The following is a 21,507-nucleotide window of genomic DNA, read 5'->3' on the forward strand; positions in this document are numbered from 1 at the left end:
TACCGTCTCCATCTCTACATCTTCCCCCGCCGTCGCTGTAGTCCCCGCACGCACTCCTCGTACTACGAAAAAGAAAACTAGAAAAATGCAGTTGTGGTTTCGGGTTCGGTTTCACACCGCCACCACTACCGATTGTCGCGACGTGTGGTGTTGGGTTTGAGTAGGGGTTGGCTTGGTTTGCATTTTCGTTGTTATGGCGGTGAGGGTGGTGAGTTTTGTGTTGTTCGCAAGAGGGGTTTTAGCGTGGGGATTGAGGCGGCGGTTATTCCGACGTTGAGCTGGAGACTGTTTGTAGAGAGAGGGGGGAGAGGATGAAGGGAAGGGATGACGTACAAACCGAGCATGTTTAGGTATTGGTTACCTTTGATGGACATGTTAGTCAGTTGTATAACATATAGGTAGGTGAGATGGTGAGTGTGATGGGGATGGGGATATCACTCACAACGTCTTATCCTGATGTCGATGGACCTGACAACTTGCTTTTGCTATTCCTAGCGCTACGGCCCTGTAGTGAATAGTCAGCCCTCAGCCTCTTCCTCCGGATCGAAATCGGTCTGGAATCCTCGGGTAGTTTAATTTACTCACACATAGCCTACTCTCAACACGCCGATGAGGTTGATCCGTGTAATGCGTATCATCTTGAGACTCCATATAAGGGGAATGGGAAGCGTGACGAAGCACATGTCTGTGAAGATGTTGAATGCTGTTGTAGTCAGTAGAGGATGAGGCTGAGGAAAGGAAGAAGGGACATTTACCAGTATTCGTCAAAGCAACAGCAACAGCAACAAAAAACCTTCCTTGGATAACACAACCCCCTCCCCCGTCCAATCCGCAGATATGGGAACACAGCGTAGGAAGAAACTAAGCCACGCACCAATCGTATACATGGTTATAAAACCTGTTACACTTCAGCCCAAATCCCACATCCTCATCTCTATCCCCATTTCCATCTATCCATCCACCCCCCACCTTCTTCCCTTTACGAAAAAAAAACAACAATCCAACTCACCAACTCACCCCTACAAACATCCCCCATACCACCTCTTTAACAGACTATTCTGCAACCGCAGCAAAAACACCGCAATCGATATCTCAAGTAAACCCCACGCCCCAATGGCGGAAACAATGCTTTGGTAAAAACTAATGTTGTCGAAAGCTATCTTGTCGGGGGGTGAAAGATAGTGGTTTTGTGGCGTCCGAGGCCGTGGTGGCCTTGGAGGATGAAGCAGATGAGGCCTATGGATGCGGAGAGCTGGGGGTGGGGTGGGGTGTGAGTCGTGGAGGGGAGGGATAGGAAGTGAGGGAGGTGATGGTGTAGAAAGGGGGAGGAGTGAGGATAGGGCAGAGGGGAAACAGACAACAGACAAAACAACAAAAAATATCACCTCTCTCCGGTGACCGCAACAAGCCCACTCGCACATACAGTCGCAGGCCAACGCTCGCCAACGCGGTGATGTGCAGGATAACTTATCACTGCCACTATACGGGGGAGATTGCTTTGTGCCGCCCATGCGGCTTGGAGAGGATGTTGGATTGGGGGTGTGAATGGTGCCATAAAGTTAACCAGCAGGAAGTGGGGGATATTTACTACGATAACATGGAGAGAAGAGCGAGGTGGCGAAGTGTTACATGGAAATCTCGTGGCTTTTACATGTTACAATGCGTTCCCTTTGACTGTGCCGTCGCTTGCTTGCTGGAGGAAAAGATGCCAAGGTTGTGACGCACGCCGCAATCCGTTACTTTGGTTGCCACTATATTTGTTTCTGGGGGTCTCCTTGAATGGAATCCTACGGACATGGGGATGTTGTGACATGGGTGTGAGGTACGCGGGGGAAGGTGTTGTGAGTAGATGGTTTGATCTCGTTAGTGCAGATATTGCTTGGAGATATGATGGTTGAGGAGGGAGAAGAGGAGAGGCAATCTCTAGGACTACAGCAGTGGTGAGTGAAAAATCTCCCAATTGGTGTTAACGGTTCTCATAAGGGACATGTTTGGTGATTCTCCTCTAGCTTTTCTGACTTGATTTGGCTTTTTCTGTGTAGGTCAAGGTCTTGAACGGAGGAAATGCAATGTCGCCGTGTTCTTCATGCAGGGCGTCAAGGCCTCCCACAGGAATCAACCGGCGGGTCTTTGATCATCCGGGGCTTCGGTGAAGATGCCGCTATCGTCCATGATCATCCTTGCTGCCAGCCTTGTCTTGACCCGCCGCTCCGTCCCGGCCTTCGCGGAGCGCGTCTGTAACAGCCATTCAATGTCGTGTCCTTGGGGAAGACCTAGTGTTCCTCTCATTAATATCGGGTTATTTTTCCTGGCTTTCTCAAAAGACATAATACCCGATTCCTGGTTTTTGAGAGGATCGCCAAGACAAGCATTGGTCGCTGAGCCGAGCCGAGCCGAGCCTAGGATTTGCCGTGTGGGTGGGGAAATCTTTCGCCCTGCGACGGGGCGGTAATGGTCTGGAGTATAAGCCAATGGGGCTTTAATCTCCATCTTCTTTTGCGAGAATGCGGCGTGAACGTGCCGTGGTGCTACGGGTACTATAGCTCTTCAGGACTGCCACATATTCAACGGTTTGCTGGGCTTCCTGCGATATTGTGAAGCGCGGTAAAGTATGCCTACACACAGGAAGAAAGACGCCAGACCCATAGCGCCCGTATTTACGGGATTCGACATCGACATAACTACGAGTTGCAATTGCCAACGGATGATTAGAATCAGTATCAACGTATCCAGATCTGAAATAGGTAGAACAAGGGCGGCCCTGGATTTGGATTATAATCAACCAGATCCTACGCTTCTGCAAGGCGATCGTTATAGGTATAGATTACCGACCCATGCCACTGCATGCGCATGCAAATTGGCATGGGGCGATATTGTAGAAGCCCATATTAGACCATGCATGATCTTCAAAAGATTGATTTTCTCACCAACTCAGTCTTCTTTCCAACCCCCTCATAAAATGCGTGTCTGTGGTATTCCGGTCATTGCCCTGGCCTTGGTGGGTGCAGTTCAGTCTGCGGCGGTGCAGCCTCGCGATGAACTCAAGGATTTGCGAAATCAGGCAATCAAGGCACTTGAAGCGGCGGAAGCGAAAAACACCCATGAGAAGAAAGCTGGTTGCTCGCTCTTCCAAGCACCTGCTCGACAAGACTGGTCAGTTGTTCATTTTTCATAACTAGACGTACTGTTAGCTAAGATCTGCAAGGAACGTGATGAGTGCAGAAGAGCGTAAAGCATACATCAGCGCCGTCAAGTGCATGGTCTCTTCGCCTTCTAAATCCGATCCAGTTTTGGTACCGGGTGCTCGAACCCGATATGATGACTTTGTTGCGCAACACATCAACCAGACGAGATCGATCCATGGCACAGGCAACTTCTTGACTTGGCATAGATACTATGTGCATGCCTATGAAAAGGCGCTACGGCAAGAGTGTGGCTACACCGGTTACCAGCCTTATTGGAACTGGTTCACTTATCAAGATAATCTGAGGGCATCTCCGATTTTCGATGGATCCGAGACAAGCATGGGTGGTGACGGTACCTTTGTCAAGCACAACGGAAGTACTGGTGGTGGTGGAACGATATACCTCCCATCGGGCGAGGGCGGTGGCTGTATCTCGAGCGGCCCCTTCAAAGGGTGAGTATTCTTCGAACCCCACGATCGAATTTCAGCGGCTAAACATGTTAGCCTACAACTCAATCTTGGTCCCATCAGTCCAACGATGGATGGCCAGAACAAATCAGCATCAGAGCTTGGATACAACCCACGCTGCGCGAAGAGAGATCTTACTACCTACGCCTCATCTACCTGGCTCACCATCGACAATCTGTTGAACATTACCACTGGAGCAGCGTCTTTGAACGTCGGCACTTTCCAGGACGAGCTACAAGGGCGTTTCCCCGACGGCTTCCTGGGTCTTCATGCTGCAGGCCACTTTTCCATCAACGGTGACGCAGGAGACTTTTATAGTAGCCCCAACGACCCCGTTTTCTTTCTGCATCATACCATGTTGGACTATGCGTATTGGCTCTGGCAAGCTTTTCACCCCGATCAGGCTGGCACTGTAATGGGCACACGGACCCGTTTTTCACCAACGGCCGAAAAGACCACGCTTCAGGATGTGATTTCGATGAATTACTTGAATGTGGATGATGTGACGATTGAGGATCTTATGGATACTGTGAGCGGCGAGCCGCTCTGTTATATGTACTATTAAACGATGGCCTAAAAGAGAGATGATACATAGCCACGCTGTAATGACATAAAGTTAACAACGACCTCACATGTCGTGTCTTGTTGTTGCTCAAGGAGTTGGTCGAAGAGGCCTGGGGGAGAGTCCAGAACACGGTGCTTACTAAGCCAAAGCGGAAGGTACCTATCCACCTCCCGCCCAAACATGATTGGCCCGATCATGGTACACCATGAGCTATTCCAGTCAACGCCAGCGGCTTCACGGCCGCTGACAACCCAAGTACTTCCATAAACATCACTTTTCGTCTCCGAAATGTCCATCTCAATACCTAGGCATGACAAAGCCAATTCCCATCATTGGCGCAGGCATCGCTGGCTTGACGCTTGGTCGCTGTTTTCTCCATCGCGGCATTCCCTTCGTCCTCTACGAAAAAGCATCATCGAAGCCCAGGAATAACTACGCAATTACCCTACATGCATCGGCTTATCGACCACTCCTGAGTGTCCTTGGTATAGACGAGGTCACGTTTAAACGCCGCGTTGCTGTTGATGGCGAAACTGGTGGTACAGGAACCATTGCGCAGGAAGTGCACCTGCCGAATCACAACGGCTTGTACGACACATCGTCTTCATTTCGCGCCAACAGAGCCAAATTCGAGCAAGTACTGCAACAGGGTCTTGAAATTCAATGGGAGCATACACTCCAGAGTGTAGAAACAACTCCAGAAGGCGCCAAGCTGCAATTCCACAATGGGAGTTCTTGCTCTGCAAAGCTCGCTGTAGCCGCTGATGGAGTCCACTCCAGCGTACGCAAATTACTATTACCATCAGCAGCTGTCGAGATTCTACCATACGCGGTATTCAACGGAAAACGAAAGACTGATCACAAGAGTTTTGGACAGGTGTATGGATCTGGCATGGAGGAATCGAGCGTCATTGAAACAAAGCAAAACGACTCCCTTCTCTCCGTCAGCATCAACGACAAGAAAGTCGACCAGATTTACATCAACTGGATATATTCGCGGCCCGCACGCCAGGGCACAGACCCTTTGCATCGTCCCAACCGCTCTCTCGAAGGAGCGCAAAAGATCCCAGACGAATTGTTTGAAGAAGTAAGCAGTTTCGATAACCTCACGACGCCATTTTCCCAAGTGTTCGACCCAGAAAAGATGCGCAATGATAGAATGCTTCATTGGCTCATGCGAACGACGTCGGCGCCATTGCCTAGCCTGCAGGACGTGCTGACAAAGAGTGGGGTGTGCTTCGTTGGTGATGCTATCCATGCTGAGCCTATCGTGGGAGGCAATGGGGCAAATGCGGCTATTCTTGATGGTTTGACTCTTGCGGAAGCGATTGAGCGGGAGGGGCTTGATGGTGTCTCAAAGTGGTATGCTGATCGATACGCAACATGGACTTTGGGCGTTGAAGAGAGTCAACGGGCTATTACTAATATGCACCACCCATCGAAGCAGCTTTGTAGGAATCTTTAAAAAAATAATGTTTTAGGCCTCCTTTACAGTCAAATGTTTCTGTCGTGGAGTTGCACTTGTTCAGTCAAAAACAGTACCATTCTATACCGCTTCACACCCCAGCGCATACCCCTACGTTAAAACAGCCTCTCAAAAAACATCAATCAATCAATTAATCAATCATTCCTTCCCACAAAAGGGCGCCATCCCATGTCCACCCCCAGGGAAAATCTCACCACTCCATCCACCTAGCCGCCAGACATGCCGTATTCGTACTCACAACCCCACCCGCCGCCAAGCCCTCTACCCGCCCCCACTGCCCCAAGGTATCACAAACGAATCAGTGTCAGCTTACCCCCGACATCCATGTACGCACCCGTCTTACCGTCTTACTTTCCAGGGTAGACCTTTTCTAGGGTGTTCACCAAACAAACACCGCGGAGGACTGTGAGCGGGGGTTGTTCAACGCGACAAGCCGTTGAGGCCTCGTGATGCGGATGTGAGCGCGTAGGTGGCTTGGTGGTTTGTGCAGTAATGGGTAGATTTATGCTGAGTGGCTTGGGGTGTGTGTGTGTGTGTGTGTGTGGGAAGAGTGGATTAGCTTGCTGTTGGGAAAGACGGTAAAACGGTGTCAAAGGATTAGTAGCGCGGTAAGCCATGCAAGGCGCATGTGGCGAAGCTTTCGGAAAGACTGCCTTTGCCGCATCAGCATCGCTATCGGTGTGTTGCGGCACCGCGTTTTTGTTTTCGGGACGGTTAGGTTGGGGGAGGGAGGCCTGGGTGGTCGCGAGATGTGCTGCATGGGGGTAGGTTGTAGTGGGGAAGGAGGTGTGCTTGTGTGAGGTTGTTTCTTATCCTGGGATGAGGGTGAGTTTTAGTTGTGGGATGGTTGAGCATGGGAAGTGGTTGCAAGTAGGCTTGCTTTGTGTGGATGTAACGATCTCATGTCTATGTTTGTACACTGGAGCAACGAAGAAAAGCGAATTAGAGAAAAATGACTTGATATCACAAGTTGGTGTTCTGTTTTATGAATTAAGAGCGCCTCCTGAGCAACAATCACAATAATGATAATAACCCCGATACCTGATCTCCGTGGACGCCTCATAAACAGATGCCAATACCCCGAACAGCAATTACGACACATTCACATAGTCCCGTGGACTATGCATGTGAAAGGGTATCATGCATAAGAAAGGAAAAATTGTAGGGAAAAATGGAACAGTAGGAAGAAAAGAAAGAAAGAAACCATGCCCTGTCGCCAACCATCATATGATGAATGAGGGCGATGCTAACCGCGCGCGACCGATGTCCAAGCATGTAAAGGAACGGAAGCAGAGATATCATGCGTAACAACCTCAACGCGCGTCGTCAGCTCAGCGCTTACTGCTTAGGACCGTATACCCAATCTACGAAAAAACGTTAGTATCTTGCACCCTAAACAAACATGTTTCGAGTAAAAAACGTACACTGCGCAGCATACTTGACCTCCCAAGACGGAGGCATACCCTTGCACGTAGCAGGCTTATTTCCACCAGCCGTTTCAACACGGTAAACAGTGTTGATGCCACCCTGTGTGATACCAGCCTGATGTTGAAGATACAGCCACGGAACGGCAGGCAGCCCGTTCTTACCCCGACACGCATTTGCCGGGGCATCAGTAGCGCCGAGCTTGGCCACTTGGATCATGGGGAAGGGTGCGCTGAGCTTGTCGAAGGAGAAGGTCGGTGTGTTGTTTCCTGCGACGTCGGCGAAGAAGTGGTGGCCAGTGACGTGTTGGAAGCCTTGGGATTGGAGGCTCCAGTCTACGAGTTGGGGGGCCCATTCTTGGAGGGCGAGGGCGACGGGGGCGATGGATCCGATTTTCCATTTGGCCATCCAGTCATCTTGCAGCTTGGAGCCGATGTCGTATAATGTGGCTAGAGAATGTTAGCAGTGGTGTATGAGGGATCGAGGGGTCTTCTTACCGAAAGCACCGGTGGTACCCGGAGTCGCACTGTCGTCTGAGCTCGCGCAAGTGTAGTTTTGTGTACCGATGCCGAGGACGACGTACTTCAAGTCTAGATCTCCTGGGCTTGCAAGAGAGCTTTGTGGAAATAGCTTGGCGAGGTTGTCGAGTTTGCGAGCGGGGACGTATGATGGTTCACGAGGTGGTGGTGGAGGGCCGGGACGACCTGGGGGGCCGGGAGGAGGAGGTAAAGCAGCTGCAGTAGCAGAAGCGGCGAAGAGGAGTGCCGTAGCGATTGTGGAGTAGAGCATATTGACGAACTGACGTGAACAGGTTGAAAATGCTTGAGACTATCTGATATGCGATATAACAAAGTGCCGCCAGAAAAAAGAATGAAATTTAGATGATTGAGGACGAGGAATCCTATTGCTCCGCTAGGGTCAAGATATCGAGGCTGGTTCGTTATTGCACGACTTGTAGAGCAGGCGCTTCAACAGACTTATACCTTCTCCCGTAACCCTCGCGCCTGGCCGTTGGACAGGCGGGCTACAGGGGACCACATGCGCCGCCATGTGTGTGTACGTCAACACAGACCAACCCGGATATCCTCTTTGATCCTTGAAGCGGGATGCACGCCAAATTGGTGAGACCTAGACGTGGCTTGAGCGTCTCAGGGTGGCCCTTTTCCCGCATTACACCTTGCCGAGAGCGGCAAGCCAGAGTTGATGCTTGTGTCTTGTATAAACGCTGATACGTGCAATCTTGGGATCAAATGCAGGGATTCCAACAGCGATACGATGCGTCTTCCTTGTCTTGGTCGTGAGCCGCATTCCCGTGGCGCTGCCTATTTTTCGTCTGGAGCCTCCATTCGCGCTCTTGATTTTGGTGGTGGTTGGTTCTTTGAACGTCGCCTCCACCGCCATGTGAAGTCATGACACCAAGCCATGGATTCTGCCTTAGGGAGGCGGCGTAGTTGTTGTTGTCACCGCCGGCCTTACCAACGAAGGATCTTCCAGTTTCAGTGTCAGGCCCTCCAGACGAAGACCAAACACTGGCAGGGACCCCAAAGCCCGGAGGTTGGGTTTGCGCTCGCCTGCCCGAACGGGAGGTTGGATCGAAGTCCGGCCTCCCTGACAATCACCCGCCGTCTGTGCACTGCAGACGCCTTGCATGTACACGGCTGATAATATGACCTGATGTGAACAAACAAAGCCAGTTAATAGTCCGTTAGTGGCATGCACACACTATCGAAAGCCCCGCTTCAAGCCCGAATGTTGGCTAATTAACTGGGCCATGGGCCAAGAACAACGCAAGGTGCGGCAATCGCAAGCTCTGGGTCGGTACTTTGCGACTAACTTTGGGATTGCGGCACGGGTCTCGTGGGTGTCTCATCCGATGTGGTTGTAGAGAATACTGCGCATCATCACGGCTAAGCGCAACTTCTGAAGGCTGCTATGTTGGAGACTGACTGACTCTGGGAGGTTTACACTTGCCTCTTTCACGTATAATTGGCAATATCCATGGATAAGCGAAGCGCTGCCATTTATTGATCTTGGTTGCCGACACGTATGTTCGGCGGGACGTTACGCTGCGGACGCGGAGTAGAAGAGCCGGGAGTGTACTAGTCGCAGAACAAACTTCCATCGGCTGACTAGACATGATATATGCCTTCTTGTATGTAATAAGAGGAGGGGTAATGTTGGCATGTTAGTTTTCTGCAAGGCCACCAAAGCAGCGATATTAGGCCTCTTTCTTTTTCGCTCCACATTAAGCCCGCATCACGGCCGGCCTAGAGATGCTCGTGATGCATTGCGGGAAGACAGCGCGGAAGAAAGTGGGCCGAATGTTTCGTTCAAACATGTGAGTGACGGGATGTGACCAAGTATTTTCGACCTGTCAGCTGTTTCGAAACCCATGAAGTTCGCAGAATGACCTGTGTCAGAGTTCAACCGAACCGTTTCAACGATCATCCCGCCAGCTTCTGCGACAACTTCCCCAGCATGATGAACGTCGGCCGAACGCTTTTGGAGGTCAAGCGATCTCAGTTTGATTGGGGATGCTCGTGTATGCGGGATACCGCGCTCCTGTCAGCCTTCTGTGGTGCTTCTCAAACCTCAGGCAGCTCCTGCATTGGGCTGCATGTGATGGTGGTGGCATTGTAGATTGTGACACCCTCCGTGACGGCACACGTCTCCCATTCTGGAGTTCGCCTGCAATCTGCTTTCGCGCTGAATGGCAAAGATGAGACTCCAAATGTCGGCGCATGCTGAGGCGCAGGTGGCGCAACGAATTGGGCAACATTAACAGGTCGCTGCTCCGGCTGGGATCCTGTCCTCCAACATCGCCTTCGCGAGGTCGCCAGCCACATCAGGCGTTGACATGTCTCGAGCAAGGCGAGGATTTGAAAGAACAAATAAACCCGTCAAGAAATCATTCCGCGCCAGGTTAAGTTTTGGCATAGCGACAGATGACTGACACTGACATCTTACACACTCGCTTACCGGTACATCAACCGAACGCAGCAGCCGCCATCTGGCTGTGGCACAGCAATACGAGCCGCGAAGACTGCGCGCATAGTCACGACAACAACAAAGTGAATAATGGGCTTTTTGGTCAGTTCTCACTAACTGATAAACAATCCTGACATTTATATTTAAGTGTACCCCTCTTCTTTCGCCTGCTAGTACATCCTACCTCGGTCAACTTGCCTTGCTCACTGTGGACGAAATACGAGCTCGGCCCTTTCGCTTCCTCATGGATTTTGCTTAACGACCAACTGGTTACATCTTATCGAGATACGTGTTCAAGATGTTTGGGTCAAGTTATATATACTCGATGTTCAGAAAAGCTGCCTTCCAACACAGATCCAAACGCACAGTTGTTCTTTCGTATTCCAGTGCGTCGTATTTGTAGCCTTCATCGTTTATATAGTAGCATAAAGCTGTTTCTCGAATAGGAGATCGGAAGGACCGAATAGATAGCGACAGGATGAGACTAGAATGTTTCACGGGCTTAGATTCAAGCATGACTATGGACTGTAGAGCTCAGATATCACGGACCATGCGTTGGATACTGTAAATAGTAATTGTAGGAGAAGATGTGGACATTAAGTGAAGGACATGTTTGCCGTCCTATCTGGACACAGACTTGTCAACAATCAATCAGATCGGCATGATTGATTCCTATCTAGGTTAAAGGCTGCCTAATGAAGTAATTCTTTAACCCATATAGGAATCAATCATGTCGATCGATTGATTGTTGACAAGTCTGTCTGGACAGCGATTTAGTCAAGACGTCCAAGCTTGTACAAGCGTACCATACTAGTGTTCTTCGTTATCAATCACTGCTACTGTACCATCCCAGTCTTGTAATCTAAACGCATGCCCGATAACTACACCTTTGAAACTTTAGCTGCTGTGTGATCTCACTGGTCGAGGATGACTATAGCTAACTGATGCACGACGTGGCCGAAAAAGAAAGCGGGGTGCACGTGCATATCTTAACTAACTTAAGAGCCACACGACTCCGAGTAGCTATCCTCACTCCAAACAATGACGCCCTCCAAACAGAATTAACATCAGAGAAAGAACCATAACTTGCTACCATGACAAGCGAGAGTTACCAGCAGACCGGAAGCTTCGCAGCACTATTGTCGCAAGCTATCACACACCCAATATTAGCATGCTTCCTCCTCACCTCACTCGTCAGTCTCCTTTTGCAGACTACATGACTCGACTCTAACCAAAGACTAAAAGCTCACATTCACCTACGCCTTCTACAACGCCCACCTCCACCCTCTACGGAAATACCCCGGTCCGCTCCTCTGGCGCAGCTTCCGCATCCCCTACGTCATCGCCACCCAACGCGGCATCATCCACCAACGCTTCACGTCCTTTCACGCAAAATATGGACCCATAGTGCGCGTAGCCCCCAACGAGCTCTCATATGCCGACAGCCGCGCACTAAAAGACATTTACGCCAATCGGCCTGGCCACCTGCTGTTTGAGCGTAACCCCACGTCCTTCAAGAAGATGGAGGCCGATGAGCCCAACTCGATACTGTATTGGCACGAGAGCGACCACGCTCGGTATAGACGTGCTTTTGCCAATTCCTTTTCTGAAAAGGCGCTGCGGGAGCAGGCACCCGTGATTGAAGGCTATGTCGACTTGTTTATAGAGCAGCTTAAGAAACGCAAGAAGGTGGATCTGACTCAATGGCTCAACTACCTCTTATTTGACCTGTCGGGCGACCTCACGTACGGCGAGTCATGGCGGTGTCTGGAGAAGGGTGAAGCACATCCATGGGTGGAAATCTCGTCGGACTTTGGAAAAGGCCTGGCGCTCATCGCCTCGGTAAATGCTTATCCCCCAGTACACAAGTTACTCCGGTTTATCATCCCCAAACGCATTGTACAGCGTAGTATGGATCACCGCCAGATGAGTCACGAACAAGCCCAGAGACGCATCGCCCGCGACGACGACCGCCCGGATTGGGTTACGCCGGCGAAGAAGTACAGCGAGCTGAAGGACCATTTTACGGATAAGGAGTGGTGGCTTAATCTACTGGTGCTTGCGTTTGCAGGTAGTGAGACTACGGCTAGTGCGTTGACTGCTATACTGCGATTGCTCGTTCAGCACAAGGGTGTTTTGCATCGTTTGGCGGCTGAGATACGGGATACATTTGAACAGGAAACAGATATTACTATTTCGTCTACGGGTAATTTGCCGTATTTGAATGCTGTTATAGATGAGGGGTTGCGGCTTGGTCCACCGGTTGTGATTGGGGTTCCGCGGGTGGTGCCAAAGGGTGGGGATACAATATGTGATCGATGGGTTCCTGAAGGGGTGAGTTTTATACCTATTCATCTTCTTTTCCAGTCATCATCATCATCATCATCATACAGATACGCTCACACACCTTACTCACCATGACTTCCTCCACCCCCCTTCCATCTCCAAACAAAACTAAAACAATCCAGACCTACGTAACATTCAACCAATTCTCCGCCTACCGCCAATCCTACAATTTCCCTAACCCAAACTCGTTTATCCCAGAGCGCTTCCTCTCCTCTCCCCCCCTCCAAACCCTCCACCGACCCCTCCCAGCCATCAGTCCCTCCCGCTGACCTCGCCATCTTCTACCCCTTCCAACTCGGCCGCCACTCCTGCATCGGCCAAAAACTCGCTTATCAAGAGATGCGCCTCGTCCTCGCCCGTCTACTGTGGAGTTTTGATATCCGATTGGAAGATGAGAGTGATTGCTGGGACTGGGGGGGAGCAGGAGACGTATTTTTTTTGGGATAAGAAGGCGTTGAGCGTTGTTCTTGATGAGGCTAGGACTGGGGGGGATAAGTAGGGGAGGGGAGGGGGGAATTTTGCCTGCTCCCGACTGTTTGTGGAGTGGAGAGGGCGTGGTTGATCAGTGGGTTGGTAGGTGAAGCGGGGGAAGGGGAATGTGTGTGGGTATTTCCTTCTCTTGTTGGGTCTGCAACAGAGGCGTCTGTGTGAGCTGCATGTATAAAGGCATTGATATTTAGTCTACGTGATTTCGTACCCGTGGATATCACATGCAATCCCAACGTCGTCGAATGGCCACATGTGCATATTCCCATGACCCTATACAAATCACACGCCCAAGAACTCAGTATCCAAAATTCCACAAATCTAATACTCGACATGTCTATTCCTCACCGACAGACATCCCCTTCATCCAAGCAAAGTACATACACACGCGTCGTATAGCGACATTGAAGCAACACATGGATGTAACCAAAAAGTCGTCCGACCGCGACGATTATAAGATAGATAAAGAGAAGAAAAACAGGCATAGCTAAAAAGGGAGCCATAAAAAAGGCCCGCTTTCTGCCCCAACCAAAAGTCAAGTCGCCGTTACGCCCCAGAAGCCCAAGCCAAGCCAAGCCAAGCACCACTCCATCTCGCCATCGCTATAACCCATGCCGCCCTTGACGTCTGTCCAAAGAGACTAACAACACCCCAAAACTACATCGCCATTTCAGCCTGTAGCTTCCTCAGCTCCTCCTCCTCATCATCCTCCTCAACACGGTGCGAGGCCTTGATGTTTGTATTGGGCGCTTGCGGTAACTTCTGGCTCGAAGGAGCATCGTGAATGGGTACATTACCCGTATTGAGCATCTGTTCGTCGAGTTTCTCCTGCTGCAGTTCGGCGAGCTCCTCGTCGAGTTCGTCTTCGTCGATGCCGCTGTTGATTACGCCTGAGGTGATGGCTTCGCTGATTTCCTCGCCGATGGCATGTTGTTCGCGGAGGTCTTCCCTGCGGGTAGAGTTAGTTTGTTTGCTTGCTTTAGATATAGTATGGTGTTGGGGGGAGGATGCGGAGTCACGTACATGACAGTGTCTACCTTGTCGATGGTCAAACCGGCGTGTATTTGCTGCATGGCTTTGCCTGCATTCTTCATTGCGTCTAGTGTCTCCTTGTTGATGTTTGCCGTCTCGATGGAGTGGATTTCCTTTTCTAGCGTCATGATTTGTGCACTCGTTTGTTCGAGCGAGTGCTCAAACTGCTTCTTTCGCCGTAACGCAGCTTTCGCGGCTGTCATCATGGTTAGCGACGCGGCCAGACCCCAGCGAGACGCCCTTTCTTACCTTGCTTGTTGCTGGAAACGTGTTTTCGCGCCAAGGCATCCTGCTCGTCCATTTGGTTTTGCAAGTGCTTCTCCCGCTTGGTCAACATCTCCAGTTGGCCGCGAAGCTGGAGGATGGCCTTCTTGGGCGCCTCCTTCTTCGCCTGGCCTCCGCCAAACCATCCCAGGCCCCAACCGCTCATTTTCGATGTAGGGCTGGATATGCAGTGTAAGTTTTGGAAGCTTGGTGTAAAGCCTATCGCAACCTTTGGTCGCTATCTCGGACGTTTCCAAAGAGTGGGATGGTGGGGTTGCGGGGCGGTAGGAGGCGATTACCTAGAGTGCGAGAAAGCGAAATATGCTCGAGATAGCGGAGAGGGAGAACAAGTTAGTTGGGAGTGGTGCCTAGCTCCGGGTGGTGCCTATGTGCGTGAATGAAGGGTGCCTGGCTGGTCGTGAATCGGGCCTCGATGCACGGGCGAGACTATGATGTCGTCGGCGCTAGCCAATGGCACGTGCCATGCGCATCGGACCCCGGCAATAGTTTCCACCGCTTTCCAAGCTTCTGCGTCTCCACCACTGTCTCACTTCACCACCCAATGTCCAGTACACCAGTTGCATCTAACCTCGTGCTCCTGCGCGACCTCCCCACATGCCCCCACGGAACAAAAGTCCGCTTCCTGGGCTGGTACATTGCATCTACGCCGTGGCGTTTGCGCTTTACTGATCAAAAGGCCAGTGTAGATGAGTACATAGTGGAGACGGCGACTCTGCGTCTCAAGCATGACTATCCCGTTTCCAGTCCGCCACTTGTCGCAAATCTCAACATTGAACATGTGCTAGACAGAGTCAAGCGGCACGAGGTGGATGTAGGAACATGGCTCAATGTGATCGGCTACGTCCAACGCAGAATCACCGACAAGGAGGGCGTATTTGTGCAGGCGCTTTGCATCTGGGACGCTGGTAATCTTGATTTGGCAGCATATAGCAAGGCCGTGGAGAAGCGAAATGAGGGTGCACGTGCTGGAAACTTGTCCTTGTAGTATTCCACCGTGCCTCTTCATCGTCCTACTTCAACACTACATTGGTCTCACACACAAAGTACATAACATACAAAGCACATGTGTATTTGTCTCGTACTACTGGATGAGCCGCCATATTATGCATATATGCAAAATAGTCATGTAAGCCATAACACATGAATCCCGTGATCCGCGCAACAAAGCGTACGCGGAAATGCCACTTTTTCAAAAGCCATAACACCGCCGTCCTTGGCCCCAACCGAGCTACGCTGTCAAGGGTATCTATGAAAACCGGCCAGGTATACACGCCTACCTGGAACGCCAGAGAGCCCAATGTGACCAACGCATCAGCGACGCGTAAAGAGTTGAGAACATGCCAAGCCATAGAAAACAAACGCTAGACTTCTACTACGCCAGTAAAAAATATCCCTCAAACTTTTTCTTTCAGGAATGACAAGACACTCACTCCATCAGTCATGTTTCTCCGCTCGTCTCCGCCTTTGTGGCTTCTTCGGCCCCAGATGTGCTATCTGTGTTCAACTCGGTCAGAGGACGCCGCAAAGGAGTGCCGGTTTGGATTGCTGGTGAACCCGGCACTGGCGTTATTGGCTCAACACTTGGGCGATGGGAAGGGGCATTGCCATGGGCTGATGCTGTATTCGACGGTGCTGCTGATGATTGACCAGTCATATTCGGCATAAACTTGTGCGGTTCGCTGTCTCGTACCAGTGCCGAAGATGGTGCCTTTGCTGAAGACGTGTCGTCTTTCGGCGCTTGGTCCTGCTGAGTTAGATTGTTTGCTACAGCGTCAGCAGCCATCGCCGCTGCAGTGTCCTCGACTGTCGCGGATACAGTGGCCGACCTTGACTCATTCTTGGGAGCGGGTCTTCTGTTCACGAACTTGTTGATGCTCGGTACGCCGCATATAGAATCGAGCACCATGATCTCTGCCGGTGTCAATGTCGCCTCGGGTACCGTTCTGTCTACACAGGCCCTGATTGCGTTGTCTACTTTCCTCTGCTCATCAGGCCCTGATCTCTTGTCGAGGTATACCTTACGGAATGCCTCAAGCTGTCGGGTGAGATCGGGATGGACGCCGATGGGATACCGCCCAGAGGGATGTGGAGTTGTAGCATCATTTGATGAACTTGCAGTCGGCGGCGGCGCCTGTTGTGAAGGTGCTTGAGGTTGAGTAGATTGTTGCACATTGGACGGATGTGGTGGCTGACCGACAGAAGTCTGCTGCTGAGGGGGCTGACCGTGAGGTGATGCTGAAGGTTGTGGTTGGGAAGGCGCATTCGGCTGTTGGCCCGAAGGAGCTTGTGGTGGATAGGCGCGGGGTGGGCCATAGGGACTCGCGCCGGCAGTAGCATATGGTCCCCCATATGGACTTGGAGCTGAGGATCCGCTATACGGCGACTGCTGTGGAGCGGCTGTGGGGAACAAAACACCATATTGACCACTGGATCCAGGTGCGGAACTAGCAGGTGGGTGTTGCGAGTTGGTTTGCGGATAAGGCCGTGGAGGATTAGGCGTTGGTGGACTGCCACTTGCAACACCCCCGCCCCAAGGAGATGCATACGGTGATGGATGGGGTGCGTTCTGCGGCGCGCCGGGAGAAGCTGCGTTTCCTTCGCTGCGAGCCATACTGGGTGGGAGGCGAGGCTGAGCGAGGCTTGGGGGGAGTCTTGGAGGGGCCTGTGGCATCGCATGCGCCATACCGGGATGGTAAGGATACCCGGGCTGAGGATAAGGTTGATATCCATTTGGAGGCGGGTAATAAGGTGGTCGCGGAGTATGGTTGAGTGGAGGACTAGCTTGCCTTTTTCTGCGCTCTTTCTCAATCGAAACCTCGGGGTTGATACGCCACAGCCAGCCCTTGCCCTCCTTGCTGTCCTTGATAAAAGCATGGTGTTGACCGAGGTTGTGTCTTACACTGGACTGCCAACCGCTCGTGGTGGTTTTGAACTTATACCAAGGGTATTTCCGCTCGATATAGGTGTAGATTGATTGAAGGTTCATGGCACCAGTGGGAGAGGAAGATATCGCCTCGTGAATGAGAACAACATAGTTGGCTGTGGGGCGTTGCAGCTGCTCTTCGGTATAATCACTAATGTGCATCTCGGGAGAGGGGGTTCGTGGGGGTCTGATGGGCTTGGCCTGTTTCTGGAGGCCTGCCATTGTACCATCGCCTTGCTCTGTAGTTTCCATGACACCCTCGTCTTCGCCATCGCCAGCATTCGACTCTTTCCTCTTGGGCGTCTTGGGCTTGATGCTTGGGATGGGAATATCGGCAGGGTCAATACCGGCCGCCTTGGCCCTTTCAATATCCCTGACTTGCTTGATGAGCTGAGATCGCTGTCGTTTGGACATGATGCCGTCCTTTGGCGGTCTACCAGGCCCCTTTCTCTTCTCGACGACGTGACCAATGAGATTCCGGGGCAGATTATGCTTCTCTGCCAATTCTTCCGTAATGAGACCTTCAATGTCCCCAGCCTCAAGCTCGCCTTCGTGCGGTTTGCGCAGCAAAGGTGGGCTGTCGTTGGGTGGGGGTCTGCTCGGCTGCTCGGGCTTTGCAGTCGTGGATACGTCCTTTACGGATTCCTCCACCGGCGTCTCGGCCTTGACAGGTATCTTCGCGGGTGTCTTGGCAGGCGCTTTGCCCTTGTCTTTTGGCTCTTTTGGTTCCTTTGGTTCCTTTGGCTCTTTGGATGGAACTGCGTCCTTGTCCTTAGGCTCCTTTGCTTCCTTGGGCTCCTTCCGCTCCTTGTGTGCTTTTGGCTCTTTCGTAGACACACGGGCAGCCGCTTCTTTGCTCTTGGCTGCTTCCTTGACTTTGAGTTTAACCTTCTTAGGGGCAGGCTCCTCGGGAGTGAGTTCTCGGTGGTGATGCTTCCGCTTGTGCGCCTTCTTGCTCTCCTTTGCAGGAGCGACTGGTGGCCTGTATCAAGTTAGCGTGCTATACGTAGTGTGGCGGCTTCAAGTGCTGGACATACAGATTTTTAATCTTGAGCTTGAGACTTGTCTTTTGTCGCGGTTTCGGCGCAGGTTCCTCATACTCGTCCATGTCCTCATCGGCAAACGCTTCGTCATCGTCGCTAGCGATGGCAGGGGTTTGGTAGTACATGTGCTTAGGGTTGAGGGTTCGTTGGTCCTCGCTTTCGGAACTAATGTGCTCGTCACTCTCTAGTTGGCCATTCCCGTTCTCAAAGGAGAAGCTCATGGGACGTGAACCCGAGTCTTGGCGCCGTCGCTGCTCCTCGGTGAGGGCGACATCGGGTAAATAGAAGTGAATGTCGACAGCACCTATCCTAAGGTGGTCGCCGTGATCCAGGGGTATGGTCGCGCCGCGCGGATAAAAGTCACCCTCATGAAACAGACCATTGTTACCCAGCACCTTGATGCAAAAGTGGCCAGCGTCAAAGTCGAAGAAGATTCGCGCATGCTCTCGCGAAATACCCTTGGGACCTAGACGGCCCGTCGAGCTGTTGACGTGTTGCGGGTGTATAGGCACAAGTGGACAGTCATTGGGATCTTCGGGGACATGCCCATCAAATTGCGAAGGCACTTCGGGGAAGGCCTGCATGATGATGTTTTGAGGCGCTCGTTCAGCGGGCTTCTCTTCACCAGTCTCGCCAGTGGGGTGAGAATTGGAGCCGAGGGAATGCGAGGCATTGCTTTGGCGGCGCTGCTGGTACTCGATGGGCATGTGCTCAATGGGCGCGCTGACGATGCCACCCTTTTCAGAAATGACGCTGCGGGCTGGGCGCCGATCGCGCCTTTTCTTCTTGTCCTTTTTGTCTTCTCTGCCTTTGAGATATTCTTCTGCCGCCTCGGGCTGGCCCATGGCGTTGAGGGCATCAGCTTTGGCAAGGCGCTTCATGTCCCGGTGGGCTAGATAAAGGTTGCGACCGAGGGTGATTTGATACGTGTGCATGTAATAGGAGCCGTCATCGAAGCGCAGACGCGCAAAGGCAGTGAGGCGCTCATTGGTGGTGGGAGGCAGGAACTGCTCCATGGGCTGAAGCGCCGTCATGTCCATGTCCATGGGCATGCTGCTCATGTCGGCGCTGTTGAGCTGGGCCGGCTGCGCAAAGTTGATTGCGGAATCGAGCGACGGCATGGCGGTTGTGAGCGATTGGTCCATCACGTCGTGATGGGCAGGCGTGTTGGTGTCGTCGGCCATGTTTGCGGCCATGGCCGACGCATCGCTGGTCGCGGCTTCCATGTCGGGAATGCGCTCTTGGGGGGCAGACAGGAAGTTGGCGTCGGGACTTTCATATTGGGGGTGGACATGATTTTGCTGCACTGAAGAAGGGGCTACGGCCATGCTGCCGCCGCCATATTCGAAGATTGCGTAGTGGCTGAGAAGCGTATGATGGTCGGAGAAGTTGGCGGCCCACGGGTGGATGAGGGCCTCTGCAGCTGCTTGTCTGGAGGTTAGCGGCGCGCTTCTTTTTTCGCCCAGACTGCCGGTGAGCTGTGTCTCGGTGCGGCGCAATACGTACGAGTACGGTGAAGGGAGGCCAGAGGGGTGCAAACCGGCCAAGGCTCGTTTTCCAGTCGTGAGAAGCTGGTGTACTCCGGTGGCAGCGAGTTGAGGGCGTCGGAGCACGTCGGTCGAGCCTGGCTGTGAGAGGCTTGCGCCGGCCCTACTCGTCCTGCACGTGCAGCTTGGCGTTCACCACGATCATCGTCGTTGATGTGACCTTCAAAGACACTCTCCCATCCAAGTCGCGAGTACAAACTCAAAGATTGTTGGAAACTGATATCGAATATTGCCGGATGTACTTTATTTGCATCCTCGGGAGAACCCATGGCTGATAATTAGTCTATACAATATTCCGGCGATTGTTACGAATGAGAAGAGGAAGTGGCCTGGATTGGAAGAAGAAAAATATCGGGTCGCGGCCAGAATACCATAGAATCAAGGACGGGCGGACGGGAGAGGCACATAGATCGAGTGAATGCGCTTCTTGATTCCAAGTAAGAGCGAACTAGACAGACCCTCTCCCATCGCCCTCACTAGCACACCAATCGCGCGCAACACAAGAGAAGGGTCAAAGATTTTGAACCAAAATAACAAACTGTATGGCTCCTAAGAAGAAGACCAAGACACCGTCAGGTGCAGCGAGCGCATCTCTTCCCGGCTCAACCCAGCCCACGCGCCAGCTACCAAACTGGCCTGCTTTGAGCCCTCTGATACCAGAGTCGGATGTTGCGCTTGAAGAGTCGGTTCCCAACCAGATTGTCACCATCCCCAACCTATGGACGGCATCCTTGTGCAGGAATTACGTCTCGTTCCTCTCTTCGCTCCCCTTGACCACGACGCCAGGAAAGCCGAAGAAAGGCGACGCGGTGCGAGTGAACGACCGCTATCAGATCGACGACGCTGCCTTTGCAGAGAAGTTATGGACCGAGACTGCGCTCGAGGGTCTGATCACCGGCGCTGCCCTAAGCGACGAACAACGGAAGGAGCTGTGGGGCGGCCAAGTCGTGGGCCTCAATCCCAACATTCGCATCTACCGTTACTCCAGGGGACAGTTCTTCGACCAACACTGTACCTTGCTATGACTCTCCCACTATCATTCGAGTCGCGCTAACCGACGCAGATGATGATTCCAACAACGTCACCATGCCGGGCAACCCGCCTGTGGCAACGCGTACCACCTGGACATTGCTTCTCTACCTCACTTCGCCCGCCACGGGATGCATCGGTGGAGAGACAGTCTTCTATCCAGAACCACCAAAGAAGAAGAGCAAGGATCCACCTCCTGATCCCATTGCAGTTGGGCTTCAGGTTGGACTTGCATTGCTGCATCGTCATGGCGCCGACTGCATGCTGCACGAGGGACGTGAAGTCACCAGCGGCGAGAAATGGGTCATCAGAACCGACTTGTGTGTCAAGCGTTGAGAGGGAGGAGGCCAGTCGTGTTTGCCGGTGTTCACCCGTACTGCCTGACGCTTTTACTTGCCTTCTCCTACACCAACTGACCATCATACTTGTACGTCCGTCAGTATCTCCCGTGGCGTTGTTCTTCATGCGTGTAGCAAACGTACGTACGTACGCCAGTATATTCTCCCGACTTTTTTCTTTCTGCATGCAGCATAGGATTATCTGTTGGTAGAATTTCAATCCAAAGCCTGCTGCAACGCGCTTTCGCGACCGCTTATATATAAATAGTGAGTCTATTCTTCGTCCCATCACGCATGACCTGAGAGCCGCATCATCTAGGCGATGTTTCCGAGCCTGGTCGCTGGCGCGGAAAGATAAACGG

General features: G+C 52.1%; 9 protein-coding genes across 9 annotated transcripts; 6 read left to right on the forward strand and 3 right to left on the reverse strand.

The window, feature by feature from the left end:
* Positions 1 to 2,959: 2,959 nt before the first annotated feature.
* On the forward strand, positions 2,960 to 4,217 carry PtrM4_058520 (Tyrosinase domain containing protein; the record flags this gene model as incomplete). The annotated part of the gene is made up of 3 exons (XM_001932641.2): positions 2,960 to 3,153; positions 3,206 to 3,637; positions 3,689 to 4,217. 3 exons carry the CDS (start codon positions 2,960 to 2,962, stop codon positions 4,215 to 4,217), a joined length of 1,155 nt encoding a protein of 384 aa, XP_001932676.2.
* A 310-nt stretch (positions 4,218 to 4,527) lies between these two features.
* Positions 4,528 to 5,682, forward strand: PtrM4_058530 (UbiH, 2-polyprenyl-6-methoxyphenol hydroxylase and related FAD-dependent oxidoreductase; the record flags this gene model as incomplete). The annotated part of the gene is made up of 1 exon (XM_066105410.1): positions 4,528 to 5,682. One exon carries the CDS (start codon positions 4,528 to 4,530, stop codon positions 5,680 to 5,682), a length of 1,155 nt encoding a protein of 384 aa, XP_065964037.1.
* A 1,359-nt stretch (positions 5,683 to 7,041) lies between these two features.
* PtrM4_058540 (DUF3455 domain containing protein) lies at positions 7,042 to 7,917 on the reverse strand (the record flags this gene model as incomplete). Its single annotated transcript, XM_001932642.1, has 3 exons — positions 7,042 to 7,067; positions 7,128 to 7,577; positions 7,626 to 7,917. 3 exons carry the CDS (start codon positions 7,915 to 7,917, stop codon positions 7,042 to 7,044), a joined length of 768 nt encoding a protein of 255 aa, XP_001932677.1.
* Positions 7,918 to 11,210: 3,293 nt separating this feature from the next.
* PtrM4_058550 (CypX, Cytochrome P450) lies at positions 11,211 to 12,731 on the forward strand (the record flags this gene model as incomplete). Its single annotated transcript, XM_001932643.2, has 3 exons — positions 11,211 to 11,309; positions 11,362 to 12,450; positions 12,585 to 12,731. The coding sequence occupies 3 exons, from the start codon at positions 11,211 to 11,213 to the stop codon at positions 12,729 to 12,731; spliced, it is 1,335 nt and encodes a 444-aa protein (XP_001932678.2).
* Positions 12,732 to 13,832: 1,101 nt separating this feature from the next.
* On the reverse strand, positions 13,833 to 14,410 carry PtrM4_058560 (uncharacterized protein; the record flags this gene model as incomplete). The annotated part of the gene is made up of 2 exons (XM_066105411.1): positions 13,833 to 14,176; positions 14,230 to 14,410. The coding sequence occupies 2 exons, from the start codon at positions 14,408 to 14,410 to the stop codon at positions 13,833 to 13,835; spliced, it is 525 nt and encodes a 174-aa protein (XP_065964038.1).
* Positions 14,411 to 14,806: 396 nt separating this feature from the next.
* PtrM4_058570 (Ten1 domain containing protein) lies at positions 14,807 to 15,250 on the forward strand (the record flags this gene model as incomplete). Its single annotated transcript, XM_066105412.1, has 2 exons — positions 14,807 to 14,895; positions 14,947 to 15,250. 2 exons carry the CDS (start codon positions 14,807 to 14,809, stop codon positions 15,248 to 15,250), a joined length of 393 nt encoding a protein of 130 aa, XP_065964039.1.
* Positions 15,251 to 15,703: 453 nt separating this feature from the next.
* PtrM4_058580 (Transcription factor Forkhead-HNF3 family) lies at positions 15,704 to 20,047 on the reverse strand (the record flags this gene model as incomplete). The annotated part of the gene is made up of 3 exons (XM_066105413.1): positions 15,704 to 18,170; positions 18,226 to 19,657; positions 19,738 to 20,047. 3 exons carry the CDS (start codon positions 20,045 to 20,047, stop codon positions 15,704 to 15,706), a joined length of 4,209 nt encoding a protein of 1,402 aa, XP_065964040.1.
* Positions 20,048 to 20,320: 273 nt separating this feature from the next.
* On the forward strand, positions 20,321 to 20,803 carry PtrM4_058590 (uncharacterized protein; the record flags this gene model as incomplete). Its single annotated transcript, XM_001932647.2, has 1 exon — positions 20,321 to 20,803. The coding sequence occupies one exon, from the start codon at positions 20,321 to 20,323 to the stop codon at positions 20,801 to 20,803; it is 483 nt and encodes a 160-aa protein (XP_001932682.2).
* A 61-nt stretch (positions 20,804 to 20,864) lies between these two features.
* PtrM4_058600 (2OG-FeII-Oxy-3 domain containing protein) lies at positions 20,865 to 21,143 on the forward strand (the record flags this gene model as incomplete). Its single annotated transcript, XM_066105414.1, has 1 exon — positions 20,865 to 21,143. One exon carries the CDS (start codon positions 20,865 to 20,867, stop codon positions 21,141 to 21,143), a length of 279 nt encoding a protein of 92 aa, XP_065964041.1.
* Between the last annotated feature and the right edge of the window lie 364 nt (positions 21,144 to 21,507).

The sequence above is a fragment of the Pyrenophora tritici-repentis genome, chromosome 2 (genome assembly GCF_003171515.1).
Source record: "Pyrenophora tritici-repentis strain M4 chromosome 2, whole genome shotgun sequence".
Classification (NCBI taxonomy): domain Eukaryota; kingdom Fungi; phylum Ascomycota; class Dothideomycetes; order Pleosporales; family Pleosporaceae; genus Pyrenophora; species Pyrenophora tritici-repentis.